General features: G+C 44.6%; 1 protein-coding gene across 1 annotated transcript in view; it reads right to left on the reverse strand.

Annotated features, from left to right (window-relative positions):
• Window positions 1-24,722, reverse strand: part of EBF2 (EBF transcription factor 2) — a 123,706-nt gene that overhangs the window by 17,238 nt on the left and 81,746 nt on the right. The window contains exon 7 of the mRNA XM_039386643.1: window positions 9,016-9,097. Within this exon, the coding sequence (XP_039242577.1) occupies window positions 9,016-9,097 (82 nt within the window). The remainder of the gene's footprint in view (window positions 1-9,015; window positions 9,098-24,722) is intronic.

Here is a 24,722-nt window from a genome sequence, read left to right on the forward strand (position 1 = left end):
GCACTTCCAGACCTCTGTCCACGTGTGGCTCCATTTGGATTCACCTCTCCCACTCCTCACAGGAGGCTCAGAGCCACTTGGAACATCACAGGGACAGGATGAGTGCAAAGTTCAGATCTGAACCCAAAGTTCTGGCTCTTCTTTGCAGTCCTCTCCAAGGTCCTGCTGAAATCCAGCAGAGCCCTTTGTCATGGCCACAACACCTCTACCCAACTCATCACCAGTGGTGGGGAGTGAGAGCTGTGAGATTGTGGACACAAGAAGGGCTGAACTTCTTCACTTTGCTCCAGCCATTCCCTCTTGCCTGGTGGAGATCACGACACAATAGTTTCATACTGAAGATTAAAAAACAATGTTTTATGGATAAAAGGAAGAGGAATGTGCATTCCACTATGGTCTCTAACTCCCAGGCCCTTCCCTCTCACAAGCCAACTGCTTTCCCCCAGTGAGTATTTCCTGGGTCATGAAGGGTGACCCCTTCCATCTGGAATCAATCAGTCAACTCCTGACAACTTCCTGAAACACCTCACTCCATTTCCTGTTCTCTCCCCCTTCCCTCTTTCCCCCTGGTTTGCTTCACTCTTCAAAACTGCAGGCCACAGCAGCTTAATGTTAGAGGGTCAGACACAGTTAGACTCCAAAACACTACACAAGAACACCTTTGACCTTCAAAAATCTTTACATCTTAGCTAAACAAATCAAGGTCAACGTTTCTTACCATTACCTTGTTAACCATTTCTGTGCATTTTTGCCAAAACCCTTCTGAACACGTATTTATCAATAACACTTGTTCTCCCAACGTCGTAAAACAGTCCAAGCCCCTTGTTTTAAGGTCCCTGTGTTTAGTGCCGATGAAAGGTGATGTGCAAACTTCCCTAGAGACTTAAATTCTCACTTTTGTCCGCAGCAAATCGCTGGCAAACAGCTTTGGTGGGTTTTTCTTTTCCTGGTCTGGTGGCACCACTGCTCGTGTATGAAAATTTGGCGCCTTTGCCTGTTCAGTTGAGGGTCTTTTCCTCTAAAATCAGTGGTTAATGGAAAAGTTAACCCTAAGGGAATGATCTGAGAACAACAAAACACGTCAGGTGGGCCATGGATTCTGGTCACTGCAGCCAAATTTGGACACAAACAGCACAAAGACTGAAGATTTTGTGCCACCTGGGTCAAACAGCTCTGCTGGAGTTTCAGAGGACAACCAAGCAAGGAGCAGAGAGGGCAATGTGCTGTTCCTGCGTCCTTCCAAACACAGATCCCATCTCCAGGAGCACAGAGGCACTTCCAGGGCTCCACGTGTGTTCTCAGCAGCCCTCAAGTCCTCTCTGCCAACCTGCAGGGTCTTGCTCTCAGCAGCCACAGACCCCAAGCAACGATCCCCCAGTGGTCCTGGAGAAATGCCTGTGCTGGATCTGCCCATTATTGTGTCTCCCAGGTGGATTTGGGTGGGGCACCCCCTGCTCAGAACCCCCGAGGAGGGTTCACCCCCCGTGACACGCAGACAAAACACCTTTAGCACGTTAAACTGGGGCTCTCTGAGCTGCACTGCCCCTCCTTCACCTCCCTGCACAGCTCAGGGGGTTGGATTTCTCTGCAAACCTTCACCTGGACACTGCAAATTTCCCTCCCCCACCTACACACTGTCCCAGTATTTCCATATTCTAATGGGTGCTCCTCTTCCGAGCCCAGAGATGCAAATAAATACAACTCCCCGTGTATTTTAAAGCTGTATCACTCACAGACACCTATTTAGACATATGGTGCAAACATTCCAGGCATACAGGCATTGACTTACATGTAACATATCTCATCACTGTGTAAATGATCTCTCTCAAAAAATTCCTGTTACCATTCCAAGTGTGGAAAAAATTCTTTATGACATTGTACATCTGGAAACAATATTACATTCCTGATGCACTTTCCCTTGTAACTCTCCAGTCGCAGCACCATGTTATTTTAACTTTAAAAAACAAAACAAAACAAAACAAAACAAAAAAAATCAAAAAAACTACTATGAGGATTAAAAAAATGATCATCATTATTATTATTATTTTCCAGCTGAGTGGAAGGAAAGATGTCAGGCCTCATCCTGCTGCCTGCACTTGGACAGGGCTGCCATTGATGTCAACAGGCTTTTTGGTTGAGGGAGTAATTCAGGAGTAGAGACTGGATATGATGTGTTTGCTTCATAGTTGGATTAGGAGTAAGATAAACAACGTGGAAAATGCCAGCAGAGCCTCTCTCTGCTCCAAACTTCCATTGAATTCTTTGGGAAATCCTCCCTGAGACCCCTGAGCCTGCTGCCCACAGGACAAAGTGTGCACGTGGCCTTCATTGCAGGCTGGGGTCTCCAAAGTTTCTGGGACACAGGGTTAGGAGACAGATCCTGGGTCACTGCCACCTTGTCTCCTGCTGTCACAGACACCCAAACCACGGAGCTGCTTTTAGAAAGTCATTCTCCACCATTTGGAGCTTTTGCCTCTGACACTCCTCTTGTTTTAAAGCCTCCTTTTCCTGGGGGTTGGGGCATTTCTGGTTTACAGCCTAAATTCCTTCCTAGTCACTTTATATTTAACAGCAGCTTCAAAATTCCTCTTTCCCATCCTGACCTACCTGAGGATCTTTTCAGACAGCAGCTCCAGCCCTTCTCAGTGCATGTCACTGGAGCCCAGCTCTTGTCCAGCCCCTCTCACCTCAAGGACCATTCCTGCAGCTGCTCCAATGGCACTTTCATTCTCTTTTACTATGGTTACACCAGGATATTGGATCCAACAGGGAATCAGTGGGGTACAATGGTACAGATGCACCCTCCTTTCTCCTGGCAGGATGGGACACAGTGGATCTCCTCTCTGGTTTGTTTTTAGTGGATGAGGCACAGCTCTGGGAACTCACTGTCCCAGTGGCTATTTGGGCTGCAGATCTGAGCAAATTTAGCTCCTTGAGTGCTTTTTCTCTCGCAGTTGAGTCAGTCCTTCCCTTCCTCATACAGAATCTAAAATAACAGCACCTTCTCTTGGGTCAGTCACCACCTGATGAAGAAATTTGCCCCCCAGCCCAGGCCCTGCTGATACCAGCTGTGTGTATTTTGGGATCTATACCTGGGAAATTAGTCTCCCACGATGATCAGTCCATGCAGTATTCACCTCTAACAGCTCAGTGATCCCTATCCATGCCCAAATCTGGGTCTCTGACACATTCCTTCCCCACCAGTCCGAAAGGGATTTTGATTCGGGCCGGTTCTGTTTTATTCCCGCTGCCCCTTTTTGGTTCTCCCAGCCCACATTCCTTTCTCCCGGTCTCACCCCACCCCTCTTAATCATCTTCCACCCCCCTGGATGACACAGAGCCCTCGGTGCTTTGTGGCAGAGCAGAGCTGGGTGAATTCCCAGCCCCAGCCAGCTTTGCTCACGTGCCCGATGATGAACTGAGCCGAGCGCTCGGAGGTCAGGAAGGAAACCTCCCCAGGGACACACCTTGTTATTTTTCCTTTCTCTTCCCCCCTGGAGCATCCAGAGGGGGGGCTGTACCTGCCAGGAAACATTCCATGTCATGTTTTCTGCTGAAAACAGAGGGCAATTACTGACCTTTCTCTTTTTGTTCCTACAAAAGCGTGTTGGTTCAGAGCTGACCAGTGTTAGCACCGACGTTCTGCCAGGAGCTGTTTAATCCCAGGGTTACTGGAGGAAGCAGAATTCCCACTCAGCAGGGGTGGGGGGGGTGATCAGCAGGTCTCAGCTGAAGCATTTTAGCTGAAGTGCCTCATCTTAATCCCCCAGAATTATTGGCCCCCATCACACGTTACCATTAAGTGTCATTGGGCTCCAATCAAGTTCTCCAGGAGAAATCCTCATTAAATGGGGGCATCAATTTTAATATTTCTTTTTTTTTTTTTTTAAATTCCATTCCAGGGAGACTCCTTCCCTGAGAATACAGCACAGAGTGCATTTCCCTGTGTAAATTCACACTTGCAGAGTAGCTGAACTCAAACAGTCAGCACTGTGTTTGAAAAGGTGATTTTAGGATGCCTTTTGTCCCCTTTTTCCACTAAAAGGTTTCACTTGAAAATATTCTAATTGATAAATAATAATATTTACTCCAGCTGAATTCACAATATGTTCATATTACTCGATCTCTGTGGGGTTTGGGCAGCCATGCCATGAAAATAACCCTGGAAATAGTTCTAGAAAGATTCCCTTTCCCTTCTTTACCCACTGGCATTGAAGCAGCAAGTGATTCACAATAAAATTATGTTGCTACAGGAGGAAAAAACCCACTAAAATAATGATCACACATTCCTTCACTTCTGAGGTAAAACGTGTTTTTCAACAGCAGAAAAATATTTGTATTTGGTTAAAAAAAAAAAAAACCACACACAAAAAGAAAGGTAAGAGATTTTCCTTGTATCTTTGAAGCTCTACTTAATATCAAAGCAAATTTCGAGGAGTTAACCTGATCACAAAGCAGCTGGTGTTGCTCTCCAAACTAAAGAATTATACTAAAAAAACCCCCCCCCACCTCTTCAGGCATCTGGAGCTGGATTAAATTTGCAATGCAGTGTTAATGTAACCTTTCCTCCCCTTTTTCTCCCCACTCCCCTTTTTTCTTTTCTTTTTTTTTTTTTTTTTTTATAAATGGCTGTGACAGAAGTGAAATCTAACATTTAATTCAGCTGAATGTATTGCAACTGTGCCATGAAACCTGGAGATCTTGTCATGTATCTACAAGGGAGGCTTGGGCCGGGCTCCGAGACCGGATCCCAGGGCCTTGGAAAATTGGGGATGAGCCAAACCAAGCCCAAACTGTGCAGCTTCACACCCATCTCTAATCAGAAGCATTAACTTGACACTTTTCCAGCCATGAGTAACCATTCTTCCATGCTGGAAGAACTCAATAGGATGCATTGTACAGCACTTATTTCCATGTCTCTTATTCATATTTGGGTCTCGACAACAAAGCCCGAGTTTTGGGCTTTCATTCAAGCTCCAAAGAGCAAAAAAAAAAAAATAAAAGGGTTTTGGTGAGACCTTTTCAGCTCCAGGTTTGAGTAGTAATTTAAATTTGAAGTGAGGATTATCTCTTCTGTTTTGTTTAATAACCATTAAAATAATTAAAAAAAGAATATCTTGGTGTCTCCTGGAGATCTGACGAGCTCTACTCCATTGAAAATGAAAATATTTGGTTGTGCAGAAGAACACAGGTAGGAATTAAAACATCCCCAGCTGAGCATCACTGCAAAAATCTGTTTGCAGAAGGCAAGTGAAGTGCCTGGAAAAGCCTGGAAAAGGGGGGCCTTAATGATAACAGCTGTACAACTAATTTATTACCAAAAAAAATCAGTGGAGGTTTTAGATATGGCCCGAGACTGAAACATAAGGAATGAAATCATAACACAAATCAAGCACCTACTGCCCTGTGCTTTTTCACCTTGATTTTTCTCTCTCACAAGTTCCTGTGCTGGTCAGGGAACAACTCTCCTTTCAAACCTAATAAACAATTCTGCACATTAATGACTTTGCCTGATGTAAATCTTGACGATTAAAATGAAAATTGGTGTGCAAACAGACCCTTAATCCTTTAAAAGAATCTTTTTTTTTTTTTTTTTTTTTTTCCACTTCTGACTTTGGGGGTTGATAACAGGCAGGCAAAAAAAAAAAGGCTTTGCCAAAATTTAAAATCTTAAAACGCAACAAATTAAAAAAAAAATCAATTAAAAAGAAAAAAAAAAAAGAGAAGGGTGCAGAAGACACTGGAGCATTCAAGAACACTCTTAACTTTGGTTGTATCCAGGGAAGTCATCCTTCTATCCTTAGAAACAAGGAGGCAGACAGAAAACAAGCTGTCTTTGCTTATTGTCTTTCCTGTTCATCACGGCTGATTTCCCTTGGAACACGGAGCTCTGCTAGTCCCAAAGTGTCAAATTTTAGCAATCAAGCCGCTTTTCTGTGTCTTTTTTTATCCTCACTGACCTCTGCAGCCCAGAACAAAGCTCGTGGAGCCCCGTGTCCAGCTTTGGACGGGCCTGAATGAGGAATCAAAACCTCAGGAATTCTGCAGTTTGGCTCAGAGTGTTCATTTTTTGCGATCCCAAAAAAGTCCCATCGACATTTTTGGGTTTGATAGAAAGTAAATTAAACTCCGTGGTTTTGGCTGATCTGGGTTAATCTGGGGGTCTGAGCTGAAATTCTCACGCCGAAACTCCGAGGGGACGAACTCCTGGAGGTTGGGAGTGTGGGAGGAGCTGAAGTTATCCCTGAAAAACGGAACCACGGAGGTTCACTTGGCTCAGCTTTTCCCACCTTGGCTTGTGCCAAGGCAGAGAAGCCAGAGGAAGAGCCTGTCCCAGCTCCTTTTCCTCTCCTAAAGTGCTGCTTTTGGTCCAGAGATCAAAAGCAAGGCCACACTTTCTCCCATGCAGGCGATGCCAGGCGGGTGTGCCAAGGAATGGAGGAATTCCACGGAATTCCAGCCCCATCCAGGTGGGGCTGCAGGACTCACTTCAGCCTCCCTGTCGTGTTTCCCTGGAAATCTGAGGCTGTCGGGGCTCTGCTCCATCTGCATTTGGGTGTGGAGGCCCAGAGGTGACCCAGAGAACAGGGCTGATGTTTCGGATTCCCGCCCCGAAAAATGGGATCCAAACTCCCGCAGTTCAGCACCTGACGGAAATCTGGGATTTCAACCGAGGGGTTTTTTGGGAAGAGCCAGCACGAGCTTGAAATCAGAGCTGAACTGCTCCAGTGGCCAGGTGTGTTGGGACCCAGAATTTCTATTTTGGCTGTGACAACCAACATTCTGTGTAACGTGGCAGTGCCTCCAGTCCCCAGGTGCTGATCAGGAGCACGACTTTTTTACAAACTCACAACAAAACCCCCCAAAAAAGAGCCTGTATTTAGGTTTCATTCCATTCCACAATCAGCTCCAAGAGCCAACAAGATCTGTTTACATGCTGTAAAATGGGTTTTCCTTTGCTCTCCAGATTTTTTTTTTTTTTTTTTTTTTTTCGTTCTTGGCAGATGAAAACTAATTGGTGTTTTTTTTTCTTTCTGGAAACTGCCACTCGAAATAAAAAAATCAGTCTAAATTTCCTAACAATGAGCACCTCTTTTTTTCCCTCCTGTCTTATCATCTCTAAAAAACACAGAATGAAGAAGTCACTGCAGCCCCTTTAAACTACAAGTGAAAAAAATTAAGTTGGTCAGGATTTTTTCTTTAAATTCCTTCCTGCTCCAAATAATAATAAAAAAAATTAATAACTCTTTTTTATTTATTTTTTTGCCTACATTTCTTTAATTTTTTTTAGCTTTTGTTTTGCAGGATTCCTCTTAAATTTGAACCTTTTTTTCTTCAATAAAAACTTACCTCCTGCGAATTTTTCATCACCAGCAAAAGTTAAAAATAAAATATAAAAATCATTTGTCTGTGAAAACATGTTTTGGTGGAAAGTTTTAAGCAACTCTGTCAACTCCTGTGGAACTTTAATAATCATTTAATAAACGAGGAAGCTGATGCAAGTGAGCACGAAACATGAAGCAATGAAACATGAATTGCCAGACCTACAGATGTCACCTTCCCTTGTCAAGCCCTGTGGGTCTACAAGAAAACCACCCATCCCTCAACGAGATAAAATCCAATTTGTAGCAGGGATGTGACCCAGGGAAGACACAATAATGATGAGAACAAGGGTAGCCCTGCTTTCCATCGGTGGCTTTTGAAGGCTCTGGATGACAAAGGACACGTGGATTTTCAAATGGTCTCCTGGATTTGACCACAAAGTTTTACCAAGGTGAGCAATGAATATTATGTTTGTATGATATATACTAAATATATGTACTAATTGTATAATATATACTAAATATGCATACTAAATGTATATATATTTGTATAATATATACTAAAAATATATACTAAATGTGTATATATTTGTTAAATATATACTAAATATATATACTAAATGTATATATATTTGTATAATATATACTAAAAATATATACTAAATGTATATATATTTGTTAAATATATACTAAATCTATATACTAAATGTATATATATTTGTATAATATATACGAAATGAAAGGGGAAATGGCTCAGTAAAGGTCACACAGTAAATTTGGGGCACGGTCCAAGCACCGGGTTTGCATCCCTGTGGTCCCTCACTCTCCTCTCACTGCAGATCATTCCAGCACCACTTTCCTCAGCCACGTCCCTTCCCACCTGCCAGCACATCCAGGGAGGAAAAGGCTGCCCCGTTCCCTTTCCATTTTCATAAGGGCTAAGCTACAGGTGAAAGACTTTATTTCTGAAAGCTGAGAGGGCCGGGAGCCCGCGTGTGCCTCTCCCTCCCCGCCACGGCCACACTTCACCTCCTCCTGCGTTTTTATGAGCTGGAATTCACAATCCATCAGCCACGGGGATGATGAAACCAGTGGCAGATTTCACTGCAAAGCAGCTGGGTCATCGTCCCGCGGGGCTTGTTGCTTTGCTGTGTGAGATCTTAAAGTGACCATCGCTATTTTGGCTCCTTGGGTGTTTGGTTGGTTGTTGTTTTTTTTTTTTAAAGAAGCCAAAAAGGAGGGTATGAGAGTGTTAACAGGCTGAAAAAAAAAAAAAAAAAAGGGTGGAAAGAGGTAAGGAGCGGAGGGAAACGAGGAGTAGCACGTAGAGAGTTACTTTGAAAAATTCTGAGGCTTCTAAGTATCACAAACACGATCCCTGCTGTGGGCAGCTGGATGCGAGAGAGCTTTGCCCGAGGGTGTCAAATCAAATATCCACTGCTGGTTGGTACAGCACATCACTCCCCCTGGGGGATTCGGAGGGGAAAAAGAGGGGGGAATAAAAAAAAATAATTAAAAAAAAAAAAAAGGGGGGGTGGTGGAAAGGTTTAAACACAACAAATGGAGAAAAACTTGAGCACTGCCTGCTCTGGGTTCTCATGGGCTGTCATCGTATTTATTATGAGCAGAGGAGGGGGGAAAGGAAGAGAGGAAAAGGAGCAGACAGGTTAATGCTGAGCCTTATAAGACTTACCTGGAACCGTCTCATGTCTCTTGGGTTTCCTGCTGTTTTCAAGCAGTTCTGATTGCACTTGAGAAAAAATTTTAAGAAGAATCTGGAAAGACAAAGAACCACATCACTTCTGTTACCCACAGGAAAAGGTGCTGTTGTATCCTGTGTTAAAGTACATATGCCAGGGATTTACATTTACATGATGGGGTATCTTATAGGATGTCAAAAGAGAAACCAAACAAACAAAGCCAAATCTTAACAGAGAGAAGTTTAAAAAAAAAAATAAAAATCAGGTAAAGTGCAACCGAGGTGCCTGAAACCCACTCTGGGTTTGACCACACAGTTTTAGTCCCTTCCTTTATCTCTCCCTCGCATACAAGGTCTTTCTTTTGCTGTCTGGAGGGATTTTCCATGAAACAATACCGAAGGATAATGGTATTGTGGGAATGACAAAACCCAACAGGGCAACCCTGCAGCAGATAAGCCTGGAAACCACTTCGGGGGGTTTCAAACCAGAACCAAGAGAGGAATCTGAGGAGGTTCCCTCAGCTGATATTTTTTTGTGGTGAAGATTCCAGTGGCTGAAGCAGAGAAGCAGTAAAATATCCAGATTATAATCTCACCAAGATTTAGAGGGAGGACAAGGAAAACACAAGCCCAAGTGCTACATGACAGCTCACGCTGTCCGAGCAGATAAACCCATTAACACTGGACAAACTTCTGCTGCCAATTATTTTTGCCCTGTCACACCCTCTTTTTTTTTTAGTGTGTTTTAATACTCTGGAGAGTTCAGCTCATCAAGCTGAACCTTCAGCACTCTTGGGTGACTTACCCAACACCGTACATAACAGGTTTGAGAGTTTGGAAATATTAAGCAGCGATTTTTCTGTGAGCTTTTCCACCGAATTTTATGTCAAATCCAGGGAGGGGAGGACTCATCCCTTTATTTGATTAATCTGATTAAATTTGTGAACTTCATAAAGAAAGAAACTCCACAAAAATCCACATTTTTTGGATTGAAAGCAAAACGAGCCCGTCTTCAAAATTCAGACACGAGCAAGAAATTTTTCGGCATCCTCTGTCACAAATGAAAATATTCCCTGTGATTCTTTTCCTTTCTATTTATAGGACAAAATACGTTGAACCACAACAATCTCAATTACAAAAATAAATCAAAGATGGCTTTAGAAGGGGGAAAAAAAAAACAAAACAACCTCGGATATAAGAAAAAAATAAATAGTCGAAGAATTGATTTGGAATACAAAGAACAAGTTATTTATTTATTTCTCTTGCCGAGTGCTTTCCTTAAAAAAAAAAAAAAAAAATCAGCTTTTGCAGTAAGTTAAAGTCCCAGGTGAGCCAGGCCTATTTCCCTTCCTGTTACTATGACAACGATTTTTTACCGCAGTCCCTAAGTCCCTTCAGAACTCACACATTCATGCCTTGAATTAGAACTTTAAAGGAGAAAGATGGATATTTCCTGGGTTTACCAACAACACCCCCCAAAGCAGTCCTGCCACGAGACAATGAGGCAGAAAAAAGGCTCTGCCTTGTTTAGGGCCCCCCTTGGCCCGGGGTGTTCCTGCTCCTTCTGCCCCAAAATGCAGAGTAAGGGCTGAGGGTTGGACCCGTTTGGGTGTTGCTGGAACAAACAAAACCCTTTGGAAACCCCACCAACACTAAACCTGCAAAAAAACACCCAGGAAACCTCCTATAAAATAACTGCCCCAAAATCCACCCCGAGAGCGAGTGGGGATTTTAATTTTTAAATTAAAATCTCCCCTTTTTTCCCCCCCCTTAAATGTATGAGATGTTGAAAGAGTGTTTCTTTTCTCTGCGAGTGCATTTTGCAGGCTGCTGTTTTCTCCGTTTTTCCTTCTCATTCCCCATTTAAAGAGCTCTTGGGGTTTTTCCAGGGGGTCCTGCTGGGATCTCCCTTCACCTGAGCAGGTTGAGCAGGAAAGAGGAGTCAGTGCTCAGCTCTCAGGGGGTCAATCCTGCCGACAGATCCCGGGCACCTCCCTGGATTCCGACCTAAAAATCCTCCAGAACTTCCTTCCTCGGGAGCAGCACCGGGTGAATACATTCCCTCAAATAAGTCCTACTGACTCCTCGTGCTGAAACCTGTGACCCCTTTTTTATTTGAATGATTTGGGACCTCTTTTCATGGCGTGAGATTTTATCCAGGAGAATGTTTTCCCAAGCAAAAATCCTCTGACGTTCGCGGGAGGGTTTGAGGCAGAAATGTTGCTCACAAACACTCCTTTTTTATCTCCCCCTCTTCTCACAGAGGTCCAAAAAATTGTTTGCGGGTAGATAAAGGTGGCCCTGAGACGTTCCTGTAGAAGGGAAAACTGCAAAGTGGAACCAAACTAAGACAACGAGGGGACTTTGACACGAAAATCAACGAGCCGATTATCCTGCAGGAAAACTGCAAACAAAAATCCACAAGTTGTTGCTTCCAGGGGAAAAAAAAATAAAACAAATTAATCAGGAAAATGGCCCCTTTCCTTTTTTAATTTTTTTTTTTTTTTTTTTGTGAATGCTTTGCATCCCGTTCCTTGAGAGGAGGAAAACGATCAGATAAAGAACTAAAAACGAGGAAAACGAGCAAAGAAAAGTGTCTGGGAGAGAACTCACGGCTGAGTTTGGGAAGAGCAAAGATCCTGCAGGGCTGTGTGTGACACAAACCCCTAAAGGGCAAATACAGAGGGGAAAAGCTCTAAATGTAACCCCTAAAATGCAGGTACAGGGGGGAAAAAAATCTAAATGTAACCCCTCAAAGGCAGGTACAGAGAAGCAAAATTCTAAATGTACATTTAACAGCATCCACGAGCAAACTCTGCAGCACAGTGAACTAAAATGATATTTTTCTGCTAAATGCCTCTAGAAAATTAAGGTTTAGATCCTCATCAAGCATAAACTAACAAGGTGTGTGAAAATTAAAGGTGGATTTCGAATTAAATCTGGGCTGATTCAGACCAAGGGGGTGTGTTGTCCCTTAAAAACACACAGAAAAGAAAACTCTCCCTGTGCTGCTGCATCACTGACTGCTCTGCCCCAGACACATCCAAACCCACGGAGCTCTGGGCTCCTGAACCAGGAGATTTATCCAGCAGCAATCTGGGGATCTGTTGTGGTTTATCCCACCTGGGATAACTTTCTGGCACCGCTGAGCAGCTCAACTGCTGAAAATTTTGCCCTTTTAGGACCCCAGAAAATCGCCTCATCTCCCCTCTGAAAGTGCTGGCTTTGACCTTAGCACTTAAACATCGTGGCAGAATTCAGATTTATTGCCAAGACATTTGTAGTTTCTTCAGAGCTCGCTGAATATGCTGCACTGTGATGGTTTTCCCTCCCACCACCCCCAAATTCAGGTTGAATTTCATTTAGGTGCACGCACAAGAATTTTTATCTTTTCTCCAGTTCAACCACATCTCTCTTTTTCTCCTCTCAGGGTTCCTCCAGTCACATTTTAGCTGCAACTGGGCATCTGCATGAAGAATTTGGTAGGTTGTTATATATATATATACATATATATATTTTTTAAGTGGTTGCATCTGGGAAAGGCATTAATATTTATTGCAGCATTAGAATAAAAATGACTTGGGGGAGCAAAGAGGAGGGAAGGTTTAGCACTAAATGAAGCTGATTTAGGGGTAACAGGAGAATTGCAGAAAGGCTTTATTAATTTTTTTAAATTAGAACCTTTAGCCAGTTTTTGGCTTTAACCTATATATATATATATATATATATCTCCAAAAAATTATTGGGAAAAAAAGGAATTATAAAAAATTATCTCATTGTCATGTCTCTTAGCCAGCTTTTGGTCTTGCTAAGGCCAGCTTTAGGTCTGAGTTTAGCAGGTAACTCTGACTCCAGCCAAGCAGGGGGAGTGTGGTTCTTCCTCTCACAGATCAGCATTTCAGGGTGCTGGGGGAAAACAAACACTTTTGATCAACTACCCCTAAAAACTCTGGCATTGCCATAGAAAACCTGCTTGACTTAATGCAGAAACATAAAATTAATGAAGATATAACTATGGACTTTTTCTTTTCCTGTTGTCTCTCACACACTCGACCTCACTGGGCACAGATTGATGCCTTTGCACCTCCAAAATGCCACCTTAAATCTGCCTCCCTCTGTTAGGGTTTAGAGGGAGCTGTTTTAAAAGTTGCTGCTCCTCCTGCTGGGAGTCACCCCCGAGCTGATGAATCATTGAAGTGCCCCTTTTTCACTTCAGGACAAAGGCAGCTGTGTTACCTCAGCTGGTTTTTAGCAGTGCCATGAGCAATCCTGTCTGACCTGGGGGGGGGGAAGCAGGTTGGGAATGCTGGTTCCATCCAAACCAGAGCTGTTCACAGACAGGGAGAAAGGGTGATGGAGACTAAGTCAAGTTTTGCATCAATCAAGCAGCTGTTGCCCCCCAGTCCCTGTGTGTGCCCAGATTTTCAGGTTCTACCCCTACCTGAGGCAACTACAACATCTGTCCCACACCTCTGAGGGTGTTTATCCACCTCAGGTGACTGAGAAGAATCAAACTGACCTGAAGCAAATCCCACTGGAGTCAGAAAAAGCTTCCTGGTGGCTTAAACAGCAGCCCCACATGCAACAGAAGGTGAAATTTTAAAAAAACCCCCATTAATAATGTTTTAACACCCTGCCCCAAGAGCTGGGACGGGCGAGTGTCACCACAGGGGCCCTCAGGAACAGGGAATGTGCTTTGTGTTCTCACAGTGCCAGTCTGGGGGACTCAAACTTCCATGAATTCTGCCTCAGAAAACCCCTCTGCAGAGGTGCTGCCACCCCCCAGTGCACAGGCCAAGATCCCAGGGCCTGGAAACTGGGAGGGAACTGCTCCCCATCCCATCCCATCCGGATCCCATCCCATCCCATCCCATCCCATCCCATCCCATCCCATCCCACCCCATCCCATCCCATCCCATCCCATCCCACCCCATCCCATCCCACCCCATCCCATCCCATCCCACCCCATCCCATCCCATCCCATCCCATCCCATCCCATCCCATCCCATCCCTCCTGACTCCTGGTTCTGCATCTTCCCTAATCTTCCCATCCACCCTCTGTGCCTTCTTAAAATCAAGAGGTACAACACTGGTTGTATCTTGTGAACAGCCTCTGGATGCACTTCCAAAACACCCCTTGTAAAGCAAACACTGAGATAATTCTGGCTTGTTTGGGTTGCTGTGGAATTTGGTTTTGTGGCCTCAGTGGTTTTTTGGCAGGAGAACGTGCCTCTCGTCTAAATAATTGTGATTATGTTTATCAGCAAATCCTATGATGCCAAAATCTAATGAAAACATAAAGACATGGTGCCATTCTGCTTAAATAGCTCGAAAAAGTCACAAAGGGAGCAAAGAAAGAAACAGAAGTTGTTATGAGTATCTGTGCCCCAGTTAAAAAATATCAAGTTTAAATATACTATGAACTGCAAAACTATTATTATTCCAGTGAGGGCCTGACTCCAGCACCATCAGAGCAGGGAAATTCTGGATCAGGGTGTCCCATCCTCCCCTCAGCTCACCCATGTGTGTCTTGGCAGTGCAAACTCTGAGATAAGTGTGACAAGTAACTCTACCCAGTGCCCCAACATGACAAAGTGTTTTGAAGCTTTACTTCAGATTTCTTCCTTTCAAAGGGACTAGGTCAGATTTGAAGGTCGCTGTTCCAAATCAATTAATTGCATTTATTTGATACCATCATCCTGATTTTAATGACTATCACAGCAGAAGACTTCTTTATAATCTGAATATTTATCTCTGGAGTAATTTTGGTCTATTATGTCAGTGTGTGTTATTAGGGAGCTGATGAGAAAATTTCCCACTCTTTTTCCAGCAGTTATAGTCAGTGTGGGATCAGGGATTGCACAGAGGCACTTTAAATGAACATACACCTTATACTGTGTGAGAAATGAGTGAGGTTATTACAATAAGCCAGAGTATTTATATGATACTCCACAAACAGCAGCTAATTAATCTTCACAAAACTCCTGTGCATAAAGTGTGAACCCAGTTTAACAAACGTGAAAACCAACATATGTAGGTCAAGAGACTTTTCGGAGTTTGTCAGAGATTCACTGGTGGAGGAGGAGGAGGGAGCAGGAGTGAGATGAGATGAGATCCCAAGCCTAGACCAGGAGAAGATTTGAGTGTTCGTTTGTCACTTGTTTTTTTTTTAATAGAAAGACTCCAGTTACACCCCAGAAAAAGGGCAGAATAACCTTATGCCTGTTATTCTTTCTCCCAACGACCTCCTCATTTCCTGATGGGACAAACCAGAAACACTTCTCAATCCTTTTGTCTTAATTCAAAGTAACTTCTTCAGCCTGCTTAGACTGTTCTCCAGCTCCACACTTCTGCTTGCAGTCACTCACTCCAATTTAGATTTTCAGTTTAAAGCCTCAGTTTTGATGTGGGAACATTATTTTTTCTGTACCTGGTCTCTGAAATGCCACCTGAGCAACACTGTGGGAAGGGAGAAGACAATCAGTAGTGTGTGATTTCCTCTGGCCCCTTGCAAGACTGAGCTCAGACCAGCTGACACAGGAGATAGAGGTGAAAATGGGACCAAAAAAAAGGGTTGGGGAATCAGCTAAGGGAGCCCAAGAGACTAGACTAGCTTAAAAATCAACCTTAAGAATACACAGGGTGGCAGAACCCATCTTAAAACTGCTCCTAGTTGTGGTTTGTTTGCCACAGCAAGAGGTTCCTAATCACACCCAGGTAAGTAACACTCCTTATAATGTATTAAAGAAGGCACAGGATGGAAGTTTCCTGTACTTCAGATGTATTTCAGATGTATTTCAGATGTATTACAGGAAGTTTCCTGTATTTCAGATGGATCAAGAAAGAACATTGCACCAGGAGTCCACAGCAATGCCTGGGCTCGATTCATGCCCAACTCCCAGCCTTGTGCCTCAACCACAGAACAATTCCACCTCAAATATCCCCTTTCTCCACAGCCTGGAACATCGTATTTCTCTCTGCCCTCTATCTAGTGCCTTTTTCTTTTATTTAAAAAAAAAAAAAGCTTAATTTTTAAACTAATAGCACCTGAATGCAAACCTGCAACGTGTCACCCAACCTCCAAACACGCCAGGGAACTTGATGTTTATATTCTGATGTAAATAAATTCTGATTTTCTGTGCATTTTCCACCTTGTGCACAGTTCTCATCTCTAAAGCAGGTCGTGTTCCCCTCGGGCACACCCCCCCACAAATGCAGCTCACACTCCTTGGGTAAATAAACGCTTCTTCTGTCTTGCAAAGTGATCCCATTTCGAAGAAACAAGGGCTGGGGGAGGCAGAGAGTCGTTTCTGGGTGCTGGATGCAGTTATTTGGCCACATTTTGGTAGAGGGAGGGAGAGGGAAAAAAAAAAAATCTCCAAGGAAAACCTCCTTGTTTGTGCACTCTGATGAAAACCTGACACCACTAATGAAAATAATAATTGAACTCTATGGGTTCGAATTGAAAATGAAACACAACACTAACAGTGTGGTTGTAATTGCAATTGTTCTCCAAAAAAAGTCTTTGGAGGACTCTCTGCAATCCGAGAGGTTTCCCTGATCCTTTGGGTTTTCCTCCTTCCTCCCACACCAAAACTTTCCAGTAACTTGCAAGACAATGGCTGAAAGCTTTATTTACCCTGTAAGATCCCTATTATTCCTGCCATTTGGCACGGGCCCAGATGCCAGAGCATAATCAAAAGTCACTGGGCAGGGAGGGAATGGAGGAGAGGATTGGGCTGACAGGCTGTTGAAAGGGCAGCTCCCATAATATCCCCCGGGTTATTACAGGATCTGTGGGCTCCAACTGTGCCCAGCACTGCACAGCCACGTCCTGAAATTGTTCCTGGAGAAAAGACACACAAAGGGCAGGAGGGAAGAAAGGCTTTTGTGCAGCTCAGGGACGGGGAAGTCGAGGCACGGAGAAATCCAGGGGCACAGATGGAGCTGCTCTTTCCAGCCAACAGCCACCTCCCCGTTCCTGCCAGGCCATGGTTGGGATTTTGCTGGTTCTTTTTAGCAGTGACCAGAATTTCATAAAGCTCCTTGCCTCACCATGGCCAAATTCTCCTTCCTCACGCCCCTGCCAGCCTCAGGAGCACCCACGGGGTTCTCTGCTGGGCTGTGTCACACCAACACAGGCCTGAGGATGCCCTGCAGTCCTGGGGAAATCCAGTCATTCTTGATATTTATATTCTGATATAAATAAATTCTGATATTCTGTACATTTTCCACCTTGTGCACAGTTCTCATCTCTAAAGCAGGTCGTGTTTCCTTCACCCTCAGAGCTCCACACAGGGGCAAATTTACCTCCAGACCTACTTTGCAAACGCTGCAGATCCCAGAAAGGCTTGGGTAGTTGTTAAATAAGCACAGACTCTGACCCCCACTCTTTTTTTTTTTTCCCAGGCCCAGAACAACCTACGATTCCTTTCTCTTTGAACCCTCCACCCTCTCTCAGCCCCCCGGTGCCTGGAGCCACGCAAGGCTGAGCAGTGAGCACCGATTCCCCCACTGGCCTCTTTGCTCTGCTGGCTCTGCTGGTTTTTACTGTGGCTGCCAGATGGCAGCGGCCGGCCCGGGAACGCTCCCGACCCCGCACTTAATGCACAACCCGCTCATAACTTCCAGGAGATCGCAAAGTTGCGCCGGTGGGAACGCGGGAGGAGGATCCAAGGTTAGGCACCTATTTTACACCTGCCAGAGTGGATATCGCTCAGCTGAAAGCTCTGCTCCTGCAGGAGAGAGCTCTGCCTGGCCCAGAACCGCTTCTGCGGAGAATAAACACGCTCATTCATTTGCTAAAGAGGCGAATTTACATCCCGGCCACTCGGGCCGGGCACGTTTTGCCTCCTCCCTGCTCCGAGGTCTGTTCAGTCGTTAGATCTGCACCTATTGTACTTGTGGGTCTAGTCGCAGATGACCTTGAATGGGAGCACTGGTGTAACGTTATATTCCTATGACAGATTTATGGATTGGCAGATAGGGGTGCATTCCTTCCCTGAGACAGGACAGCATCCAATGTTTGTTAGCATCATTAAACTAAAACTGACTTTTCACCTGCTCCCATACCATATGCAGCTGCAAATTTTTAAATTAAACTATGAAGCCATGCATAAATTTACATATATTACAGACTAGCCTCTCCATTTAACATGCAAATGTACTCCAATGTTTCAGAACACCTTCTGTCGCTAATTAATTTGCTGAATTATAATTAGACTAATCCTGCATAATTAATAAGCACAGATTTTTTTTTAATTTCTAAGCAGCTTGATGAGATCATTCACTTCCTTCTATAAACTGCTAAGTAACTGTTAAAAAAAATCTGGAAAGAACATATGTGAAAAGGTATGTTTGATGTCGCATACAAATTTAAACTAGCGGGCAAGCTCCGAGGAAGTCAGGATTAATCTAGGTGTGTGCTCCAGGCACAGACACTGTCAGTGCTGCCTTTCCAGGGGCATGGAGCAAGATTTTCCGTGTTTGCTTTATTCCTTTTGGACCTTCCAAGATCACAGGCTGAGGCAGAGCAGGCTTGCAGGGCCGTGTGTGGCAGCAGGAGATGTTCTGGTGTCACCCCTGGCCACGCTGTGTGTGGAGAAACTCCTTTGATGGGATTTGGAATTGTTTTCATTTCGGCTGCCAAAGCTCACTGAGATGGTTCTAGTGCAACAATTAAGTGCTATTAGCACAGGATTCACTCTCTAATGATTAAAATGAAGGGTCTTGCTTTCATGTTGAAGAGGACAGCACGTGCCAACACGGGCTTGGAACGTGCTGGGTTGGACTGGGGAGCCCCTGCCTGGTGCACAAAGAACCCTTGTGCATAAAGCAGCCAAATCCTAAGATCTGAGACATCTATCCCTGAGATAATCCTGCAGAGAAAGAGGGAAGGGGCATCCCAAACATCACAGGATATTTCCAGAGAGGGTGCTCAGCCATTGGAATGGGCTGCCCAGGGAAGGGGTGGATTCTCCATCCCTGGAGGTTTTTAAGCAGAGACTGGATGTGGCATCAGTGCCATGGGCTGGGAACCACGGCGGGGTTGGATCAAGGGTTGGACTGGATGATCTCGGAGGTCCCTTCCAACCCAGCTGATTCTGGGATTCTGTGATTTTGCAAACCAGAAGGCCAACAGTAACACGAGGGTTGTCTTTACAAACACTCTCAGGCGGCGCCTGGAGCCTCGTTTGCTCTGTTCACCTCTGGACTTTGGGATGGATCATTTCAGCTCTCTTGCTACATCCTTTTGTTGTCTCCACCTCACTCTTTCTCGAATTCAGCACCCCCAACCTCATGGGCCGTTTGCTCCAAGTGTGAGTAAGCAAAACCTGCAACAAGACCTGATCCAACCCGAACAAAAGAGGCAAGAAAAGAATCAACTCCTGTGCCAGGAGATTGCTGAACCACTTCAAGCCTTCAGGTGTGGCTTGTCTACCACAAAAACCTGCACATAACATCCTTATCAGACACTTCTGCCTGAAGTCTCTGTTGTTTTTTTATTTATTTGGACGAGGGCCCTTCTTCAGATAAATATATCATTTAAATTGACTCGGGTTCTGCACAAATAGAAAAGGTAAAAGCTTAAACAGGACAAGTTTTTGGCCCTCGGTGCCAACCAAGCCTCTTTCTAGTGTTTCCTACTGGATGGTCAATGGGAAATGACTCCTTTCTTAAAATAAAAATCAAACCCAACAACTCTTTGGCCCAAGGAAGACTGGAAATCATCCTGCTGTGCTTTAGCTGGTCATAGACCTTCTCAGAATAGAAAACTGCTTGTGAATGGCACATGTTTACAAAAATCTCTCTTTAAACTAAAAACATCACCTTGAGATGAAAGATATCGAAGAATTGTACACTTGGAATCCTGTGCATTCCCAGAGCACAGCAACCTCCTGAGACCACGGAACCAAAGGACTCTGGACATGGAATAGCTCTAAAAATTCTGAGTTATATATTTAGAGACATATTATATATATATAAATTTATAGACATATAATATATACATTAATATATGTATATAAAGGACTCTGGACATGGAATAGCTCTAAAAATTCTGAGTTATATATTTAGAGACATATTTTATATATATAAATATATATGGGTTTTTTCTGATAACCACTGAACACATCACCAGGTGACAAGGCAAGTTGGAGAGGAATAAAATGAACAGGAAAAAACATCTTTCTGCCTCCTCCATCTCTTTTTCTTAGTTACTCCATCCCAGCTCAGCAAACAGAAAAGATGTAATGAGTTAAAAAAATAATAAATAAAAATCAGGATTAGGTCTCTATTTTTTCCCTCCACGTTTCTGCCTGCACTTTTTTTTTTCTCTTTTTTTCAAACCATGGATGAATTGGCCCAAAGATATTTAGGTCACATGGCTGAGGCAGAAATAGAATCCATATCTCCAGAGCCACAGTGCAAGTCCCTGGAATTCTTTAAAGCTATTCTAGTTTTGTCAGAAGAAGACACTTTGCAGCCCCAGCATGTGGCCAAACCCAAATGTCTCTCAGATTTCTGGTAATTTTGCCTTAAAGAGGAAAAATTCTGAGCTCTGAAACCCACCTTTTCCTACCTTTTCCCATAAATCCTCAAAAATCCATATTTTAGACATATATGCACCATCCTTTATTTACGAGGAACGTGAAAATTCCTGACGTGCACTAAATAAATTAATAAATTTCAAGCAAATATTTCACAGCAAACATTTCATTCATCCCTCTGTACTGGCCCCCAAATTTAATTAACCTTTTCAGTCCCCTTTGGTGTAGCACAAAAAAGCCAAAAAAGGCCAAAAAAGCATCAGTATTTTGGGGTATGAACTGTGTTAATTTGCAGGGGGTGAGACATCCGTGAAGAAACACCTCACAGTTGATATTTTTTTTTATATATATATATTTTTCCAGGACCTTAAGATGGGGCTGCAGGGAAGGGGCAGAGGGTTGTGGGCATGACCAGGACATCTCAGAAGAGGTTTCATGCAAGAAACTTGGTGTAACTTGGCCAAGTCTCAGTTCAAAGCAACCCAAATATTCACTTTTTTTTTGTATCACCAAAGCCACAATCCTTTAAAGCATCTTAGACTGGGCACCCAGAAAGAACATGAGGTAAAATTCAAACACTTGGGTGATCACTTTGCTGTAAACTCTGGGCTGGATGAGTTATTTTGCCTCTGGCAAATACTTTGTGCTACGGGAGAAATTGCTTCTCTTCCCTCCATCCCTCTCTCCTGCACAACCCCAAGTTGGCTGTGCAGTGATGTTAACAGGAGGGGAAAATTGCTTCCTGACCTTTCCAGGGATCAATTTACACCCTGAAGCATGAGATTGGTTTCATTTTGGTGTGTATATATAATAATACCTGTTCCCACAGAGCTTCAGGCAGCCCAAAACCTGCTGCTCACCTGGGCTGGGGGGATGTTCATGAGCTCAGAGCTGGGCTTGGTGGTGTCCTCCTCCGAGACACCCAAAATCTGGGGAGGGAGCTGCTCCTCCAGCACAGAGAGCAGTGGTTTGGGGGATAGATCAGAGCTTTGATTTCCCCCTTCTGTGTGTGTTCATGGGGTTATTGTAGGGTTTTGTGTTCAGCCACAGCCAGACACATTCCCAGGGCTTCTGGGAGAGATCCCCAGGTAACACTCGGGAATCACAGAATCAGAGAATCAGAGAATCAGCTGGGTTGGAAGGGACCTCTGAGATCATCCAGTCCAACCCTTGATCCAACCCCGCCGTGGTTCCCAGCCCATGGCACTGATGCCACATCCAGGCTCTGCTTAAAAACCTCCAGGGATGGAGAATCCCCCCCTTCCCTGGGCAGCCCATTCCAATGGCTGAGCACCCTCTCTGCAAAGAAATTCTTCCTAATCTCCAACCTAACCCTCCCCTGGCACAGCTGCAGACCCAGCCCTCTTGTCTTGCTGATGGTTGCCTGGGAAAAGAGACCAACCCCCCCCCGGCTCCCCCCTCCTGTCAGGGAGTTGCAGAGAGTGAGGAGGTCTCCCCTGAGCCGCCTCTTCTCCAGGCTGAGCCCCCCCAGCTCCCTCAGCCTCTCCTCCCAGCACTTGTGCTTGAATTGCATCTCCTGGCCTTCCACCCGGTGAAAGGGCACCAAATGCAAAACATCCCATTGCTGGGTCTCTTCCCAAGGCAGATCCAGCCCTGGCTTTGGACTGCAAGATGGCCAAAGGAGGGACACAAAGATGGGGAAGGGCCTGGAGGGGCCCTACAAGAAGATGCTGAGGGCACTTGGTTTGTTCAGCTGGAGAAGAGGAGACTGAGGGGAGACTCACTGGGGTCTGCAGCTCCTCCTGAGGGGCAGCACCATCTCTGTGAGCAGGGACAGGACCCTGGAACAGCAGGAGCTGTGTCAGGGCAGGCTCAGGTTGGATCCCAGGGAAAGGTTCTTCCCCCAGAGGCTGGTTGGGCACTGAACAGGCTCCCCAGGGTTTGGTCACAGCCCCAAGGCTGCCAGAGCTCAAAGAGTGTTTGGACAACACTGTGAGACAGGGTGGGATTGTTGGGGTGTCTGTGCAGGGCCAGGAGTGGGATGGATGATCCTTGGGGGTCCCTTCCAGCTCAGGACCCTCCATGGTTCTACATGTCCTCGAGGGGAATCCCAGCAGGCTGAAAACTGTGACATGTCTGGGACCAGTGCACTGACCAAACTTTCTACCCCCCACCCAGGTTCTGACCACACAACTCAGGGCAGGGATGAACAAATTCCCCGTGGAACCAACAGCTCCCCCTGCCCAGCCCAGGGGCTCATTCCCACAAGGGGCTGTTTGGGCTTGGGTTTAACCTCATTTAGGTAAAACTTCTGCAATGCTCTGCTTTAGGGCCAGGCTAACGAGCTCGTGTGAGGGCTCCAGATGTTCCCAGCCACATTCCTCATTCTCTTCAAATTCTAATATTCTTCCCCAGTTTGTGGAGATCAGAGGGACAGACTGAAGCCAACGCTGAAGGAGTTCTTGCAAAAGCCAGAGATGAGGCTCTGTCGAGAGTTCTGGCAGTGATAAAGCTGGACCCAAACCCACATTTAACTGACTCTGAAAGACACTTCAGGGAGAAAATCCAAAGCACTTCACTCTTGGAGATGTCCAACATATTTTCATGCTCACATCCATGTTTTATACACACACACACATCCACCCAGAGCACAGGCTCACAGTTGGCTTATTGACTGCAAAACGCTCAAGTTTTGATGCTTTAAACAACAAGGTACCATTCCAGATGCATCATCACAACGTGCCCTCTCCTGAAAAAGGGTCTCTTGGCACTTCCCAGCTTCAGGACTTCCTGCCCACGTCCCTTGTGCTGATGTGTGCAGGGAATTCTGAATTGATTTCTTTTTTTATCCCTTCTCAAGCTCTACTGCAGCCATAATTCCTGGAGAAAAGTTTCTGAGTGACTGCCTGCAACATTTGCTGAGCGTTTTCCTTCACTTATTTAATCCAGATGTTTACATTTTAAATAATTGAGGAGCTGCTCTGGTAAATAGACATCAAGGAAGGCTAATGGGAGTCGTGCTGTCGTTACAGAGAACTTGTCTGATGAGACACTGGATCAGGAGTCAGTCCCTGCAGTGTCAGGACAGGTTAGAGCAAGGAAGGAGTGCAGCTTGTTGGAAAACATCACCCATCAAAGCAGTTGGAGAGGCTGCTGAGCAAGATTTGACACAAACTGCCCAGAACTTGTAAGGAAAAGTCAATTGTGAGCTCTGCCATTATAAAATCTTTTCTTTCTTCACGTGGTTTGATTTAGTTGTACACACACATGCACAAAAAATAAAAAAGGAATTATTTCCATTTCTCCACTTTGTAGACCCACTCACTAAGCTCATTTCACAGCAAGGGTGGTTTCTGAAGCTCCCAAATAAAATGCTGCAGTTGTTGCTTAACTTTAGGATAAGTTGTTTTGATTTAAGGTTTCCAGGCTCCCAGTGCAATTTCCAGTCTGAGGGTACATGGGCTCTACTCAAATCACTGGGAATTTTCATCTGGACTCTTGAGCTGTCCTAATTTTTGTCTGCATCGTTAAACTCCGGGTTTGTTTTAATTTGAACCTCCCAAAAATCAACCTTCACCTCCCTGAAGTCAAGCCAAGCTTAAGAGGAATTAAGACTCTATTCAGGTTTGAAGCAGCTTTGTTAAGTTGATTTTTAAAAGTCACTTTTTCAGTCCCATTGCTGTAACTGAGCACGGTGACTGAGCCTTGTGATCACCGAAAGTTCTGCTATTTCTTGTGGGTTTTTCCCCTGATTCTTTAAATCCTCGCAGCCACATCTCAGCTCTGTAAACCCACCCAGAAACTGGGGAGCTGGGATGATCTGAAGCAGGTAAAGACTTTGCTCCGTGAAATCAGCTGCTGGGAATTCCCTCCCCACTCCACAGCACAACTGTTTTCCCCCAATATCCAAAAGATCTTAATGACTCCACATCATGATGCAATCCCTTGGAAAGGCTTCTTTGGAGCTGTTAAGAAATATCTGCTGAAATTATCCATGGAACAGCTATTTTACAGGAGTTATGGGCCACTGGGCCCCAAATCCATCTTTTATAAGGAGCCAGCAGGAGAGGAGAAAGTGCTCCATAAAGGACCAGGAGATTTCCAAAGGTATTTTTTTGCTACCAGGCAAATCAACTCTGCAAAGTTCCTTCATGCATCAATGTGTAATTACGGCTCAGATGAAGTCAAATA

This window comes from Pipra filicauda, unplaced genomic scaffold (assembly GCF_003945595.2).
Source record: "Pipra filicauda isolate LSUMZ 115617 unplaced genomic scaffold, ASM394559v2 scaffold498_size1627759_pilon, whole genome shotgun sequence".
Lineage (NCBI taxonomy): Eukaryota > Metazoa > Chordata > Aves > Passeriformes > Pipridae > Pipra > Pipra filicauda.